Raw genomic sequence first — 12630 nt, 5'->3', positions numbered from 1 at the left:
AATTTTTTGACTACCGAAAACTCTAAACCGATATATTTGTGACAATTTCATATTCTTTGTTACTTTTGTGATTTTCAATATTTGTCATCCGCACATACCTCTTTGAGATATGACTTTTGTAAAAGAAAGTGAAAGTTTGGACTTGGTGAGGGTTATTGATGATCTTGGATCATCATAGAGCACCTCAAAACCTTTAGAAAGTGTATAACAATTTACATATTAGAATCATCCAAATCAAGCACGATTTTTTTTTCATCTTATAAAATGTGAAATAACTTGCTTTCCCGAGAGGAGCAAAATAGTATTTTTCATTGGACTTGGTGAAGGTTGATGTGGATCATGGATCATCATGGGCCGGTCCTGGACAAATCATGTTTTGGTCCCAATGGGCTCTCTCAATCTGATCCATCTCCTGTGTCCTTTGTTCCTTTTCTTCTTGCTTTGCGGTTGCTCGGCTCAATCAAAATTATGTTGACCAGGATTTGCAAGTTGAGAAGATGAGGCGAATTCCGCGCATCAAATTCCCGCAGAGGCACCCGAAATCCTCCGATGCAGCAGGTCCATTTTTTTCTCTTTTCCCGTTTCTATTTATTGGTGTTCTGTTTCTTTGTTGGAATTGTATGTGTTCCTGATTTAAAGATGAGATTTTTATCCACTTTTTCGGTTGAAACTTGGCATGTTGATGATTTTTCAAGTGATGGTTTGAGTGGATAAGCAAAAGGGGTCTTGTTTTTTTGGCTGATTAGTGCGGTCTTTTAGCTGGGAAATGAAGATGGAAATGGATTTCGTTTAGTTGGAAGATATACATATATGTATGTACCCGGTCTCTTGAATTTGCAACAGCATTATGCTGATGCTTCCTTGGTTGTGCATTTTGCATTTGGACTTAGCACTTAGGATTTGAGTGGTTATCAGGACTAGATTCTTGGTGAAGCTGTCCCACATGATTTTGTCAGTGACAGATGATTAGGTGCGGGTTGATTATGTCTCGAACAGATGTTTGAATTGTAACAAAGTCCTCGTGTTTTACTAGATGTGAAAGTGGCTTAAATGGGAAAATGGAAAGCAGAAGTTGCAACTAACTTTCTTCTATGCTAGCCTTTTTCCACGGGCAATAAGTATGCACCATCATTCAGTTGAATCAGGTGACGCGATTTTGAAGAGCAGGAATGAGGTTCTCGTATTGCTATTTGAGTTCTAACTCGTAATGTAGTGGAAGGTTGACAAAATTGAGCAAGGAATTGTGGACTGTAATATGCAATGTGGCTTCAAGTTGCGATAATGTTCGTGAGTCGGTAGAGTTAGAAAAGGACAAACTATTGTTGTTCAAAAGTACATATGAATGTTTGCTACATATGAATTTCAAGTCCCTGAAGCTATTTAACATTAGAGTTTGTGAATTTAGCTGAGAGTACACTCAGTTGTGGGAGGGATTGCAGGTTGTAGACAGCATGATTTTTGGATCCTAGTTTGAGGCATCATGCTCTTAAGTTTGGTTGACTTGAGGTTGATCAGCCATATAATGTGGTTAGTACTATGTTGGAGACAAGTATGTTTATTGAGTTGCAGAAGTTGGAGAACTTGTCTGATCATGATTGTAACGTAATGATTGGTCGTGGGACAATGTTCATGATGTAACGTGGTAGATTGGTTGTGGGACACTGTTCTATGTTTGGTGCTTCTGTGGAACGCAAGGACCAGTGAGAAATGTTGGCCAGATTGGTCTCTTCATGAGGATATCAGAGTTGAATTTAATGTAAAAACCAGAACTTTTCTGAGCTACGACACCCTAATCAATTCTCTCATAAGTGTCATGTTCAAGGCAGGAGCTAGTCTGTAAAAACCATTTCTTATGATTAATTTTGGTCTGTGTTGCATCCATTCACCGAAGATGTCCTCTGTCATGAACATTCTAAGTTTCATTTATTTAGAGAGATGAACATTATTTCTGAAGAATGATATGAAGGGCCTTTTTAATTAGTCAACTACTTTATTCCATCACATAGGATCTGCATCCCAGACCCAAGCTGCTCCGAGCACTGAAAACGTTTCAATCATATCTGCTTCGAGGTCAGATGTCCCAGCACCTCCAAGCAACATGGCGGTGGGAGGGCAAGCTTCACTCCAGCCAAAACGTAGTCCTGTCTCGGATAAGGAAATTGAAGCTATTCTGGTAAGCAAAAGTGCACAGGAATCATCTCATTTAAGTCTGAGAGTTCTTGTCGTGCTCAGAAAGCTTTGGTATTTTGTACCTCTTACAGTGGGCTTTCAAAGCAAACTGAAAATTTACTCTATTGCTTGACAATTTGAGTGAATACGCATTATGGAATCAATGAGTTTATGTATTGTCCAACTTGGACTTTTTCTCGTTAAATTCTTCTTCATTGCATCTAAATGTATCTCACTGAGCAAAGGTATGCGAGGTATAAAGGATCTGTATGGTTAATATAGTTTGATTGTTGCAATACAAGCTATCGATTTATAGATTAGAAACATACTGCGAGCATGAATCTCTTTCTGATATGCTTCTTTATTACCGTGTAAAGTTTAATAATGCCTTCAGCTCATATCTTGGAGCTGATCATGGTTGCAATGTATTTCACTTTATATCGCGTTAAGGACTTGTTGCTATGATCTTGTGCTTTGCAGTTAGGTGGATGCTTCTAGTTGTAGTCAGAGGTACTGGGATCAAGGAGGGAGACTGAATTACCTTTCAGACAAAGCGGTTTCTCCTTCTTGTTCTATGTTTAAATGCCTATCGATACGTTCACCGGATAAGGCAACTGATTGTAAATTTCCTTTGTATCTATATACTAATCAGCCAGGACTATGTTCTGAATAATCTTTTTTGGTAGATAAAGAGGCTGGATGTATCTTGAAAGAGACAAGATGTCGTGAAGATAATGCTTTGATGCTCCGTGTTTAAGATTTTCATTGCATGAGTGGCCTAAAGCTTTGGTTGTCTGTCTAAGTGCCTTGATATCTGTATGATTTGGAGAGAGAGACGACGTGACGAAGTTCAGCCACTTATTCTTTCTGATTTAACACCATCGTTGTTTGGTCGATCATCTTTTAACTCACTATATGCTGAATGGTGAGAATCTGTTTGGTATAATTTTTTCGCAACCATTTCTGCTGTAAAGAATGGTGTTGCACCTTTTAAAGGTGTTTGGCAATCACCTCAATGGTCAAGTCATTTAAATTCAAGATTGCGGTAACTGCATGCCCAACTCATGATACAGTTCATATCAGAGCCAAGTACGTAAACCATTACTTGATGGTTCAAATTGTTCACGAAAGAACATTGATGAATCTTGTGTATCTGGTAGAATGCCTTTGTCGTAATGTGACATTACGAGACTTTGAATCTATACTACAAGGTCATGTATAAACATGGGCACTGAGAGTCACAGCAATGCTATGGAATCCAAGGTGATTTTCTGTTTCATTGAGTAAAGATAGAAATGTTTCAAATGTCAAAGAATAAAAGAATATCAATTGCTTCTCGGCCACATATAGAGATTAACAAATGAATAGAATTGAAAAGAAAAAACGAAAAGAGAATTTTCTACAAATCCTATGTCTTGCGTCGTCTAGGACATGGTGCACTCAGGAGGGAGGCCTTGGCGAAATCTTTTGGCATCCGTGCAGTAGTTGTAAATCATGTAGTTGCTTTGCACCCACTTGAGCCGCTCTTGGCTTGTTGAGTCGAGCTCTTCTGATAGCCATGCATTCCCATCCGAAGAAGATGAAGTGCTTGAAGTGCAAGATGACGACCCAGATGACCAAACGCAGGCGTTATCCGCATTGAAGTTCCTGTAGGATGCAGTGAAGGGTGCTTGTGTCCAATCCGTCTTCACGAGCCCACCTCTGGTCGCCCAGTCGTCCGCGTTCCACAGGCTCGAGTATATCCTCATTGGCTGGGCCTTGGGGAAGGGAACACCGATCGACTCCACGTTCTTGAACTCTCTGATGGGAGTCCCGTCCACTGAGAATCTGCAATGGTTCCACACAAGGGTTTTAAGTAAATGCCGCAGAGAAAAGTGCAGTGCATCGTAAATGCAAGTAAGATCGCAGTTTGAATGTTTCGAGTCCTACATGATGCGTTGTGGATTCCAGAGGATGGAGTAGGTGTGGAAATCAGCAGTTGGGTCGAACCAGAGATAGAATTGCTGCTCTCGGTTGCCCTTGCCTTGGCTGAACACGTTGGTGTGAAGAATATAGGGATCGCCGCTCAAGTTCCCCAAGAACTCGAAGTCTATTTCGTCCCACGTCGACCCTTTGGAAGATAACTGTAGAATTACAACATAGCAAGGATTAAAATCTGATCGTGAAGAAAAGAACGAAGCTTGAAGATTAAAGGGGCACAGACTGAATAAGATGGAGACTTACATAGTATGCGGTGACAGTGCCTGCGGAGTTGCCGGGAACGAGCTTGAGCTGCATGTCGATCTTGCCGAACAAGTACTCGTTCTTGGACTGGAAGCCGGAGCCGGAGGCCTTGTCGAGGGAGAGAGTGAGGAGGTCGCCATTGTTGAGGATCTGAGCTCGGCCATCTCCCCAGGTTATGTCGAAGTCTTGATAGAAGTTGCGGGCGGAGGCAGATGTTGCCCAAGAAACGACCACGAGCAGCAGCGTGGTGATGCAAAGCGAAGAAGAAGAAGGAGAGGCCATAATGGGCGTGTTCTGGTTGCTGCTTTTGTAGTTGTAGTTGCTGAAGAGACGCAAATTCCAACGAGATGATATGAGAATGAGGATTGAAGAGGAGACACTGAGGGAGGGAGAGAGAGAGAGGTGGGTGTTTGCGTTGCTTGATGAAATGGGAGAGATGTGCAGATGGTATTTATAGCTTGGTGCCAAAGAAGCAGAAGGGGAAAACGTGTGAGAGGAGGAGAGGCAAAGAAGGATTGGTGGGAGTCAAACCTCGACACCAGCTCAACTGTGGACAGTTGGATTCCGATATAAAAAAATGTTTTCAAAAAGAAGAGGACAAAGAGCGTCATTACCAACCCACATCATGCACAGAAATTATGTGGGGACGCGGTCTAAGACGACGCGAAGCTTCCCCACACGCACAGAAGACGAGCTCTATCATCTGTTCACCGCCAGCTAAATTGCCTTACCATCAGCTCTCGCTGCTTTTCCGCCAGCTAATGTCGATTCTCATACACGTTCAAAAAAGAAAGAGTCGGTTCTCATAGTGGAGGTCGGGACCCCAGAGATCGACAAATCGCTTGAGAGCCCAAACCACCATCTCTCCTACCCCGTCGTTCCCCTTGCTTGGCCCTCTCCCTCTAAGGAGCGGTGTCGTATGTACATTCTTCTGTACCTCTTAATGTGGGGTTTCATGGCAAACTAAGAGTTAATTCTAATGCTCGACAATTCTAGTGAATATGCATAATGGAAATCAGTAAGTTAAATTGAACAACTTGGGACTTTTTCTTGTCAATTTAAACGGATATTGCTGAGTGCATATATCAGTAGTGTGTAAGGGTTTTGAGGATCAGTATGGTTAATGTACTATGCTGCTACTGTTGCAATATGAGCTGTAATAGGAAACATTTTGTGAGCATGAATCGTTTCTGACATGCTTCTTCAGTACAATGTGAAGTTTAATAATGTCTTCGGTTCTATCTCAGCGCAGATATGGTTGCGACCTTTCTCACACTACATATCATGTGAAGGACTTGTTGCTATGATCTTGTGCTTTGCAGGTAGGAGAATGCTTCACTAAAACTTAGAGTAGTTGGGATCGAGAGGGACACTGAATAAGTGTTTCGCCTAAAATGGTTTTCGATAAAATATCTTTCACCGAAGTTGGCTCTTCGGCTTTTTTTATATGAATTGAGTTCTGTGGCAGTTTGGAAAGGAAGAATTCGGTTCTAACTAAGCAAAAACTAAGGATAAAGTAAACAACGAATACCGTTAAAAGAGTGAAGGTAAATGTGAGTATAAAGATAACTTGCGAAACTGAAGATATGTTGTTTTATTGGTTGATTGCGGATCCTTTACAAGAATTCTTCGTCCGCTATTTATAGCCAGACTAAGCAAATAACCGTCATGACGGTTATTCTTTCGAATTCAGACTATTCCCGGAACACTTGTGATCTTTTCTTTGGCAAGTCTTCACGGATCCTTCGGTAATTTGTCTATTGTTAGCTTATCCTATTTCCTGAAATAAGGCTCGTGCCGAATTGTTGGTAACTACAACCGTCCTTATTTATGGCCTCTTTTGAGTCATGGACCGACTCTTGATAGCACTTCTGGATTTTACTAGTTTGCCGTGGTCCATGAGAGTTATTTTTGGATATCAACAATAAGGCATCTCATTGTAAATTTCTTTTGTATTTATATTGTCACACCTTGAAAATAACTAGAAAGGGGAATGACACGACCATCCTTCCACATGAATCAGTGAGTAGTACATATCTTATAAACATATCAAGCTTCCACAATACACAAGGACATAATTCATTTATACCAATAAGAATATAACAACTTACAAGAGTAAAATGAGTTATATACCACTTCAATATAACTATATTCATAACATGAATACCCATTCATCCATAATATCAAAACCAGTATTGCTGGTCCAGTTTAATAATCAAACTCGTCAAATTACGTGTCAATAGTCCGTTCCATACTCAATATTCAACTCAAGGCTCTAGAGGTGGCTCTCACGAATTTACATTATCGTGTATCACTTAGTCCTTGACCAACATATATTAATAGTACAAGGCTCAAGAGGTGGCTCCTACGAATTTACGTTATCGTGTAATACTTAGTCCTTTACTACACATATTAATAGTACAGTGCCCTATAGGTGGCTCCCACATGACCCGAGTCACCGTGTAGCATTTAGTCCTTGACAACAAGGCTCTAGAAGTGGCTCCCATGAATTTACGTTATGGTGTAGCACTTAGGCTTTTTATCAATATATATCACAAATGATTTCACAAATCAAAACATATAATCCCTCAAGAGTTATCTCATAAATCTAATGCACAAAATAGTACGCATAACTTTTCAGTAAAGGTTTATCAAACAATCCCGCCATAATCCAAAAGTAGTAAACATTCGATCCAGCTTTATGCAGCAAATGTGTCCTTCTTACTATATATATATAGATACTTCAGTACATGGGTTTGACAAAACCAAAGAAGATATCAGCACCACTCACCTGGGAATATCGGAAACCAATAACACATAGCTAAATGAGCCGACGATATCGTAATCAGAACAATTAAACGAGAATCGACGTCAAAACCAAATTAAATACTACGACAATTACAAAACGGATATAGCAAGCTTAAACGCTAGCAAAACAACACTTACACGTTAATAAATCGCACACCCAAATCGATTATACAAGCGGTTCGCAATGTGAGTTAGCGTGCGAAACACTAAAATTCTCACTCCGGCCAAATCATTGCTTCAAAACAACTCCCGTCGAACCCCACGGCTCTATAACACCATAAACCACCATTTCTACGAAATTTTATAGCTCAATGACTGAAAAATCAAACTTCACGGCTCGAATCTCTCATAATTCCGAATTTAACCAATAACTCCAAAAATTTCTTTGATTGGATGAGCAAGGGATACGAATACTTATTGGGCGTTGCGACACGAAATCGAACCGGCTTGATAAGGTCCCGCAGCGAGCCCATGTGAAACCCTCCTTTTCTTTCTTCTTTCCCCTTTTTCCTCTTCCCTTTTCTGTTTCTGTTCTTGGCTAAGGAGCTTCACAGTCTCCTTTTAAAATTAGCCGACTGTCAACTGGAGCTTTTGTTTGACTTTTCAATGCTTTTTTTTAGTGGGTCCCACCACTAAGTCACAAATATTACATATATGCACAATTAACTCCGAATATGTTTTACCCACCCATCGGTGGCCGCGTTGGTTTGCGTTCAGTTCCTTTCACGAGAGGTCCTGGCTTCAAAATTCGCCCATCGGTGATTTAAGTGAGGGGTCGTGGCGGTGGGATGCTGCGCTAGCCCCCCTCGAGGACTAGTCGGGCATCACCGCTGATTTGAGCCCTAACTCGCCGGCCGCGCGGACACCTCGATTATCAAAAAAAAAAAAAAAACTCTGAATATGTTTTGAATAAAGAGTTCGGGAGGAAACTTGAAAGAGACAAGATGCCACTTTGATTATCTTTCGATCTCACTAGATGCAAATTTCTAAAATGCTATTTTTGCTATAGTTTTTCCGTAGTAGTTTTACCAATGAATATAGGTATTTGGCAATCACCTTATAGTAGAAAAAGTACCAAAAAAGCCCTAAATTTATTTCATTGATACCAATTTAGTCTTAAATCTTTTAATTGAACCAATTTAATCCTAAACATTTTCACATTGGTGCCAATTCAGTCCATCCAATCAATTTAGGCTGGAAATTATGCCGGCCATCCTATGTGGCACGAGCGGCGCTGACGTGGAATTTTTAACTAATTTTTTTGAAAATTTTTCATATTTTTCCTCTTTTTTTTCCTTCCTTCTCCTTTGCTTGTGGCCAGTACTCGGCCATGGCCAGCGACCAGCCATGGGCAAGGCCCGCCCTCCCCCAGGCCGCGAGCCATGAGGGTGGACCTTAAAAAAAAGAAAGTAAAAAAAAAGGAAAAAAACCATTAAAAATTCAAAAAAATTATTAAAAAATTCAATGTCAATGCCAACCGTCTGCCTGCGGTGCCACATAAGGTTCTTGCTGTCCACGTTAGTGATTTCCAATCTAAATTGGCACGATGGACTGAATTGGTACCAATATGAAAATGTTTAGAACTAAATTGGTTCAATTGAAATGTGTAAGACTAAATTGATACCAATGCAATATATTTATGACTTTTTTGGTACTTTTCCCCCTTATAGTACCCTTGAGGCTACTGTAATTTCCCGAAATCGCTTCACCCAATTTGAAGATGTTATAGTTTTACAACATATATTATCGAACATATAACTTAATAATATTTTACAGCACAATATTACTACATGTTAATCCAACTTTACCAAATATTCTGAACCTAGTGTCTACATTCATTTGGTAAGGATTGAGACTATAACTTTTTAACCTCGAGCATTGTATCAATCTCAACTGCAGTTGTATCATGTGACTTGTGTATCTTAACACAAATTACTCGAATATAGGAATGACAAAAGAGCAGACCTATCGGAAAAGTGAATCAAATGGGTAATTCAAATTGTTAAGGAAAGAACGTGGATGAATCTAATGTTGTACCGGTACAATTGTTGTACCAGTGGTGGTGTTGCGCACGGCGCAAAATCCAAGGCGCAAAACATGTTTCATCCCCGAACTTACAAATTCGTTGTAGTTAGAGATATTGAGGTATTTTCATCTTGACTATGTTTATGTCAATTGATGGCAATTTTGTCACCTTACTAAATTAGCCGTGGAAGGAACCTTATAGACCGTGGATATAGCATTGCCGAAATATTTTTAATGTAGATGACTAGAATTTGGACCTAGACATTAGGGTCAAGCCAAAACATATGCACAGAGAATCACAGCAATGGTATGGAATCCAAGATGAATTTCTGTTTCATTGAGTGAAGATAGGGATGTTTCAAATGTCAAAGAATAAAAGAATATCAATTGCTTCTCGGCCACATATAGAGATTCACAAAGGAATAGAATCGGCTCAAACAAAAAGAAAAAAAGAAAAATAAAATTTTCTACAAATCCTATGTCTCGTGTCGTCTAGGACATGGTGCACTCGGGAGGGAGGCCTTGGGGGAATCTTTTGGCGTCCGTGCAGTAGTTGTAGATCATGTAGTTGCTCTGCACCCACTTGAGCCTCTCTTGGCTTGTCGAGTCGAGCTCTTCTGATAGCCATGCATTCCCATCCGAAGAAGATGAAGATGAAGTGCTTGAAGTGCAAGATGATGACCCAGATGACCAAACGCAGGCGTTATCGGCGTTGAAGTTCCTATAGGATGCAGTGAAGGGTGCTTGTGTCCAGTCCGTCTTCACGAGCCCACCTCTGGTCGCCCAATCGTCGGCGTTCCAGAGGCTTGAGTATATCCTCATAGGCTGGGCCTTGGGGAAGGGAACACCGATGGACTCTGCATTCTTGAACTCTCTGATCGGAGTTCCGTCCACTGAGAATCTGCAATGGACGTACACAAGGATTTTTTTGAGTAAATGCCGCAGAGAAAAGTGCAGTGCCATGTAAATGCAAGTAAGATCGCAGTTTGAGATTTTCGACTCTTACATGATGCGTTGTGGATTCCAGAGGATGGAGTAGGTGTGGAAATCAGCAGTTGGGTCGAACCAGAGATAGAATTGCTGCTCTCGGTTGCCCTTGCCTTGGCTGAACACGTTGGTGTGAAGAATGTAAGGATCGCCGCTCAAGTTCCCCAAGAACTCGAAGTCTATCTCGTCCCACGTCGACCCTTTGGAAGATAACTGTAGAATTACAACATAGCAAAGATTAGAAATGTGATCTTGAAAAAAAAGAACGAATCTTGAAGATCAAGGGGCAGAAACTGATTAAGAAGGAGACTTACATAGTACGCGGTGACAGTGCCTGCGGAGTTGCCGGGAACGAGCTTGAGCTGCATGTCGATCTTGCCGAACAAGTACTCGTTCTTGGACTGGAAGCCAGAGCCGGATGCCTTGTCGAGGGAAAGAGTGAGGAGGTCGCCATTGTTGAGGATCTGAGCTCGGCCATCTCCCCAGGTTATGTCGAAGTCTTGATAGAAGTTGCGGGCGGAGGCAGATGTTGCCCAAGAAACGACCACGAGCAGCAGCGTGGTGATGCAAAGCGAAGAAGCAGAAGGAGAGGCCATATCGGGCGTGTTCTGGTTGCTGCTTTTGTAGTTGTAGCTGCTGAAGAGACGCAAATTCCAACGAGATGATATGAGAATGAGGACTGAAGAGGAGACGCTGAGGGAGAGAGAGAGATGTGGGTGTTTGCGTTGCTTGATGAATTGGGAGAGATATGCAGACGGTATTTATAGCTTCGTGCCAAAGACGGAGAAGGGGAAGACGTGTGAGGGAAGAGGAGAGGCAAAGAAGGATTTGGTGGGAGTCAAACCTCGACACCAACTCAGCAGCGGACAGTTGGCTTCCGATATAAAAAATGTTTTCAAAAAGAAGAGGACAAACAGTGACATTACCGACCCACATCATGACCAGAAATTATGAGGGGACGCGGTTTTGGATTTTGAGACGACACGAAGCTTCCGCACACACCCACCTACACAGAGACGAGCTCCATCATCTCTTCACCGCCAGCTAAATGCTTTACCATGACCTCTCGCTGCTTTTCCGCCAGCTAATGTCGGTTCTCATACACGTTCAAAAAGAAAATGTCGGTCCTCATAGTGGAGGTAATGTCGGGACCTCAAAGATCGACAAATCCCTTGAGAGCCCAGACCTCCATCTCTCTTAACCGTACTTCTTAGAAGTGAGAGGTTGTAGGTCACATTCAGGTTTCACCTGGAACCTAAAGGTGAAATATACCCGTTGAAACATGTCCTTCATTTTTCAGAACCTGTAACCTATCATGCATGACCTAGAACCTAGAACCACTCTGTCACAGGTTTCAAAGTCGGTTCTAAGGTCTATCCAGTTTCACTTGTATTATTAATTGAACGATTGTAGTGAATTATCACTTTTAATGACTACCGCTTCCTATTACAATGCACTGATCACAATTTAGATTTAGACACACGAAGAATATGATATATTAATAAAGTAAAAGTCTCAAATATAAAATGGAAGCTTAGACTTAGTGGTTATACGCTTATCATCAGAAGCCATGGAATACTGCGGAATTGCGCAAAGACGCATGCCAAGAAAAACACAAAAACTTATTTCAGGTTCTACTTACCTAGAACCTGAAACTTACTTGTCGAAACAGGTTCCCCAATTTTTGGAATTTGTAACCTACTCTATATACCCTGAAACCGGACAGGTTCCCACAAGTCCAGTTCCAGATTCTACCCTGGAACTATGCTCACCCCTAATTGTTCCCCTTGCCTGACCCTTTCCCTCTTAGGAGCGTTGTCGTACGTACATTCGTCCTACATACTATTGCATACATAGAGATCAAGGCAATGGATCGTCCAAAATCAAATACAATTCAATTTTTATCATTTAAAGAAAAATTATAGAAAACGATAAATCTTTGGTCACATTTATGATCATCTTCAAGTATCTTAGGCATAGATATTATAGGATGAGCACCATCTAAAAAAATTCATGCAAAACGAAAACCAAAAGCGGAAAGCAAAAGTTGGAAGAAGAAAACATCACCACCTGACTTTCGGACAAAATTTGTAGTGGCTCTGATCGATCAAATTTTTTAGAGGCTAGCTCTTGCCTTAAACAAGATATGCATCCCAGAACCAAGCTGCTCTGAGCATCGAAATGTTTCAAAGACGTCTGCTTCGAGGTCCAATGTCCAGTTCCTCCAAAAATCATGGCGGTGGGAGGCCAAGCTTCACTCCGGCCAAAACGTAGTCCTGTCTCGGATAAGGAAATTGAACTTATTCTGGTATGCAAAAGAGCACAATAAAAATTTCATTTAAGTACGAGCGTTCTAATTGTGCTCAGAAAGCTTTGGTACTTCTGTACCTCTTAAAGTGGGGTTTCGTGGCAAACTCA

At 41.2% G+C, this 12630-nt stretch overlaps 3 protein-coding genes across 3 annotated transcripts; 1 reads left to right on the top strand and 2 right to left on the bottom strand.

Moving 5' to 3' along the window:
- Nucleotides 1–457: 457 nt before the first annotated feature.
- On the top strand, nt 458–2964 carry LOC115677398 (uncharacterized). Its single transcript, XM_030600560.2, has 3 exons — nt 458–558; nt 2007–2173; nt 2650–2964. Exons 1-3 carry the CDS (start codon nt 498–500, stop codon nt 2665–2667), a joined length of 246 nt encoding a protein of 81 aa, XP_030456420.1. The 5' UTR covers nt 458–497; the 3' UTR covers nt 2668–2964.
- A 452-nt stretch (nt 2965–3416) lies between these two features.
- On the bottom strand, nt 3417–4827 carry LOC115677396 (probable xyloglucan endotransglucosylase/hydrolase protein 23). Its single transcript, XM_030600559.2, has 3 exons — nt 4393–4827; nt 4099–4292; nt 3417–3996 (listed from the first exon to the last, which is right to left on the bottom strand). The coding sequence occupies exons 1-3, from the start codon at nt 4672–4674 to the stop codon at nt 3594–3596; spliced, it is 879 nt and encodes a 292-aa protein (XP_030456419.1). The 5' UTR covers nt 4675–4827; the 3' UTR covers nt 3417–3593.
- A 4708-nt stretch (nt 4828–9535) lies between these two features.
- On the bottom strand, nt 9536–10963 carry LOC130140693 (probable xyloglucan endotransglucosylase/hydrolase protein 23). Its single transcript, XM_056320749.1, has 3 exons — nt 10527–10963; nt 10232–10425; nt 9536–10126 (listed from the first exon to the last, which is right to left on the bottom strand). The coding sequence occupies exons 1-3, from the start codon at nt 10806–10808 to the stop codon at nt 9718–9720; spliced, it is 885 nt and encodes a 294-aa protein (XP_056176724.1). The 5' UTR covers nt 10809–10963; the 3' UTR covers nt 9536–9717.
- Between the last annotated feature and the right edge of the window lie 1667 nt (nt 10964–12630).

Source organism: Syzygium oleosum, unplaced genomic scaffold, assembly GCF_021117445.2.
Source record: "Syzygium oleosum isolate NSW1041296 unplaced genomic scaffold, Sole_v2.1 Sole_v2.21, whole genome shotgun sequence".
Taxonomy (NCBI): domain Eukaryota; kingdom Viridiplantae; phylum Streptophyta; class Magnoliopsida; order Myrtales; family Myrtaceae; genus Syzygium; species Syzygium oleosum.
Note: the sequence above shows the minus strand (reverse complement) of the source record. Positions and strands in the feature narration are given on the sequence as shown.

Coding starts and splice junctions, on each gene's coding strand:
- LOC130140693 (XM_056320749.1), bottom strand. CDS start 10,808: ATGGCCTCTCCTTCTGCTTCTTCGCTTTGCATCACCACGCTGCTGCTC. Junction 10,426..10,526: donor GCACTGTCACCGCGTACTAT/GTAAGTCTCCTT, acceptor GTAATTCTACAG/TTATCTTCCAAAGGGTCGAC. Junction 10,127..10,231: donor TGGAATCCACAACGCATCAT/GTAAGAGTCGAA, acceptor CGTCCATTGCAG/ATTCTCAGTGGACGGAACTC.
- LOC115677396 (XM_030600559.2), bottom strand. CDS start 4,674: ATGGCCTCTCCTTCTTCTTCTTCGCTTTGCATCACCACGCTGCTGCTC. Junction 4,293..4,392: donor GCACTGTCACCGCATACTAT/GTAAGTCTCCAT, acceptor GTAATTCTACAG/TTATCTTCCAAAGGGTCGAC. Junction 3,997..4,098: donor TGGAATCCACAACGCATCAT/GTAGGACTCGAA, acceptor GAACCATTGCAG/ATTCTCAGTGGACGGGACTC.
- LOC115677398 (XM_030600560.2), top strand. CDS start 498: ATGAGGCGAATTCCGCGCATCAAATTCCCGCAGAGGCACCCGAAATCC. Junction 559..2,006: donor GAAATCCTCCGATGCAGCAG/GTCCATTTTTTT, acceptor TCCATCACATAG/GATCTGCATCCCAGACCCAA.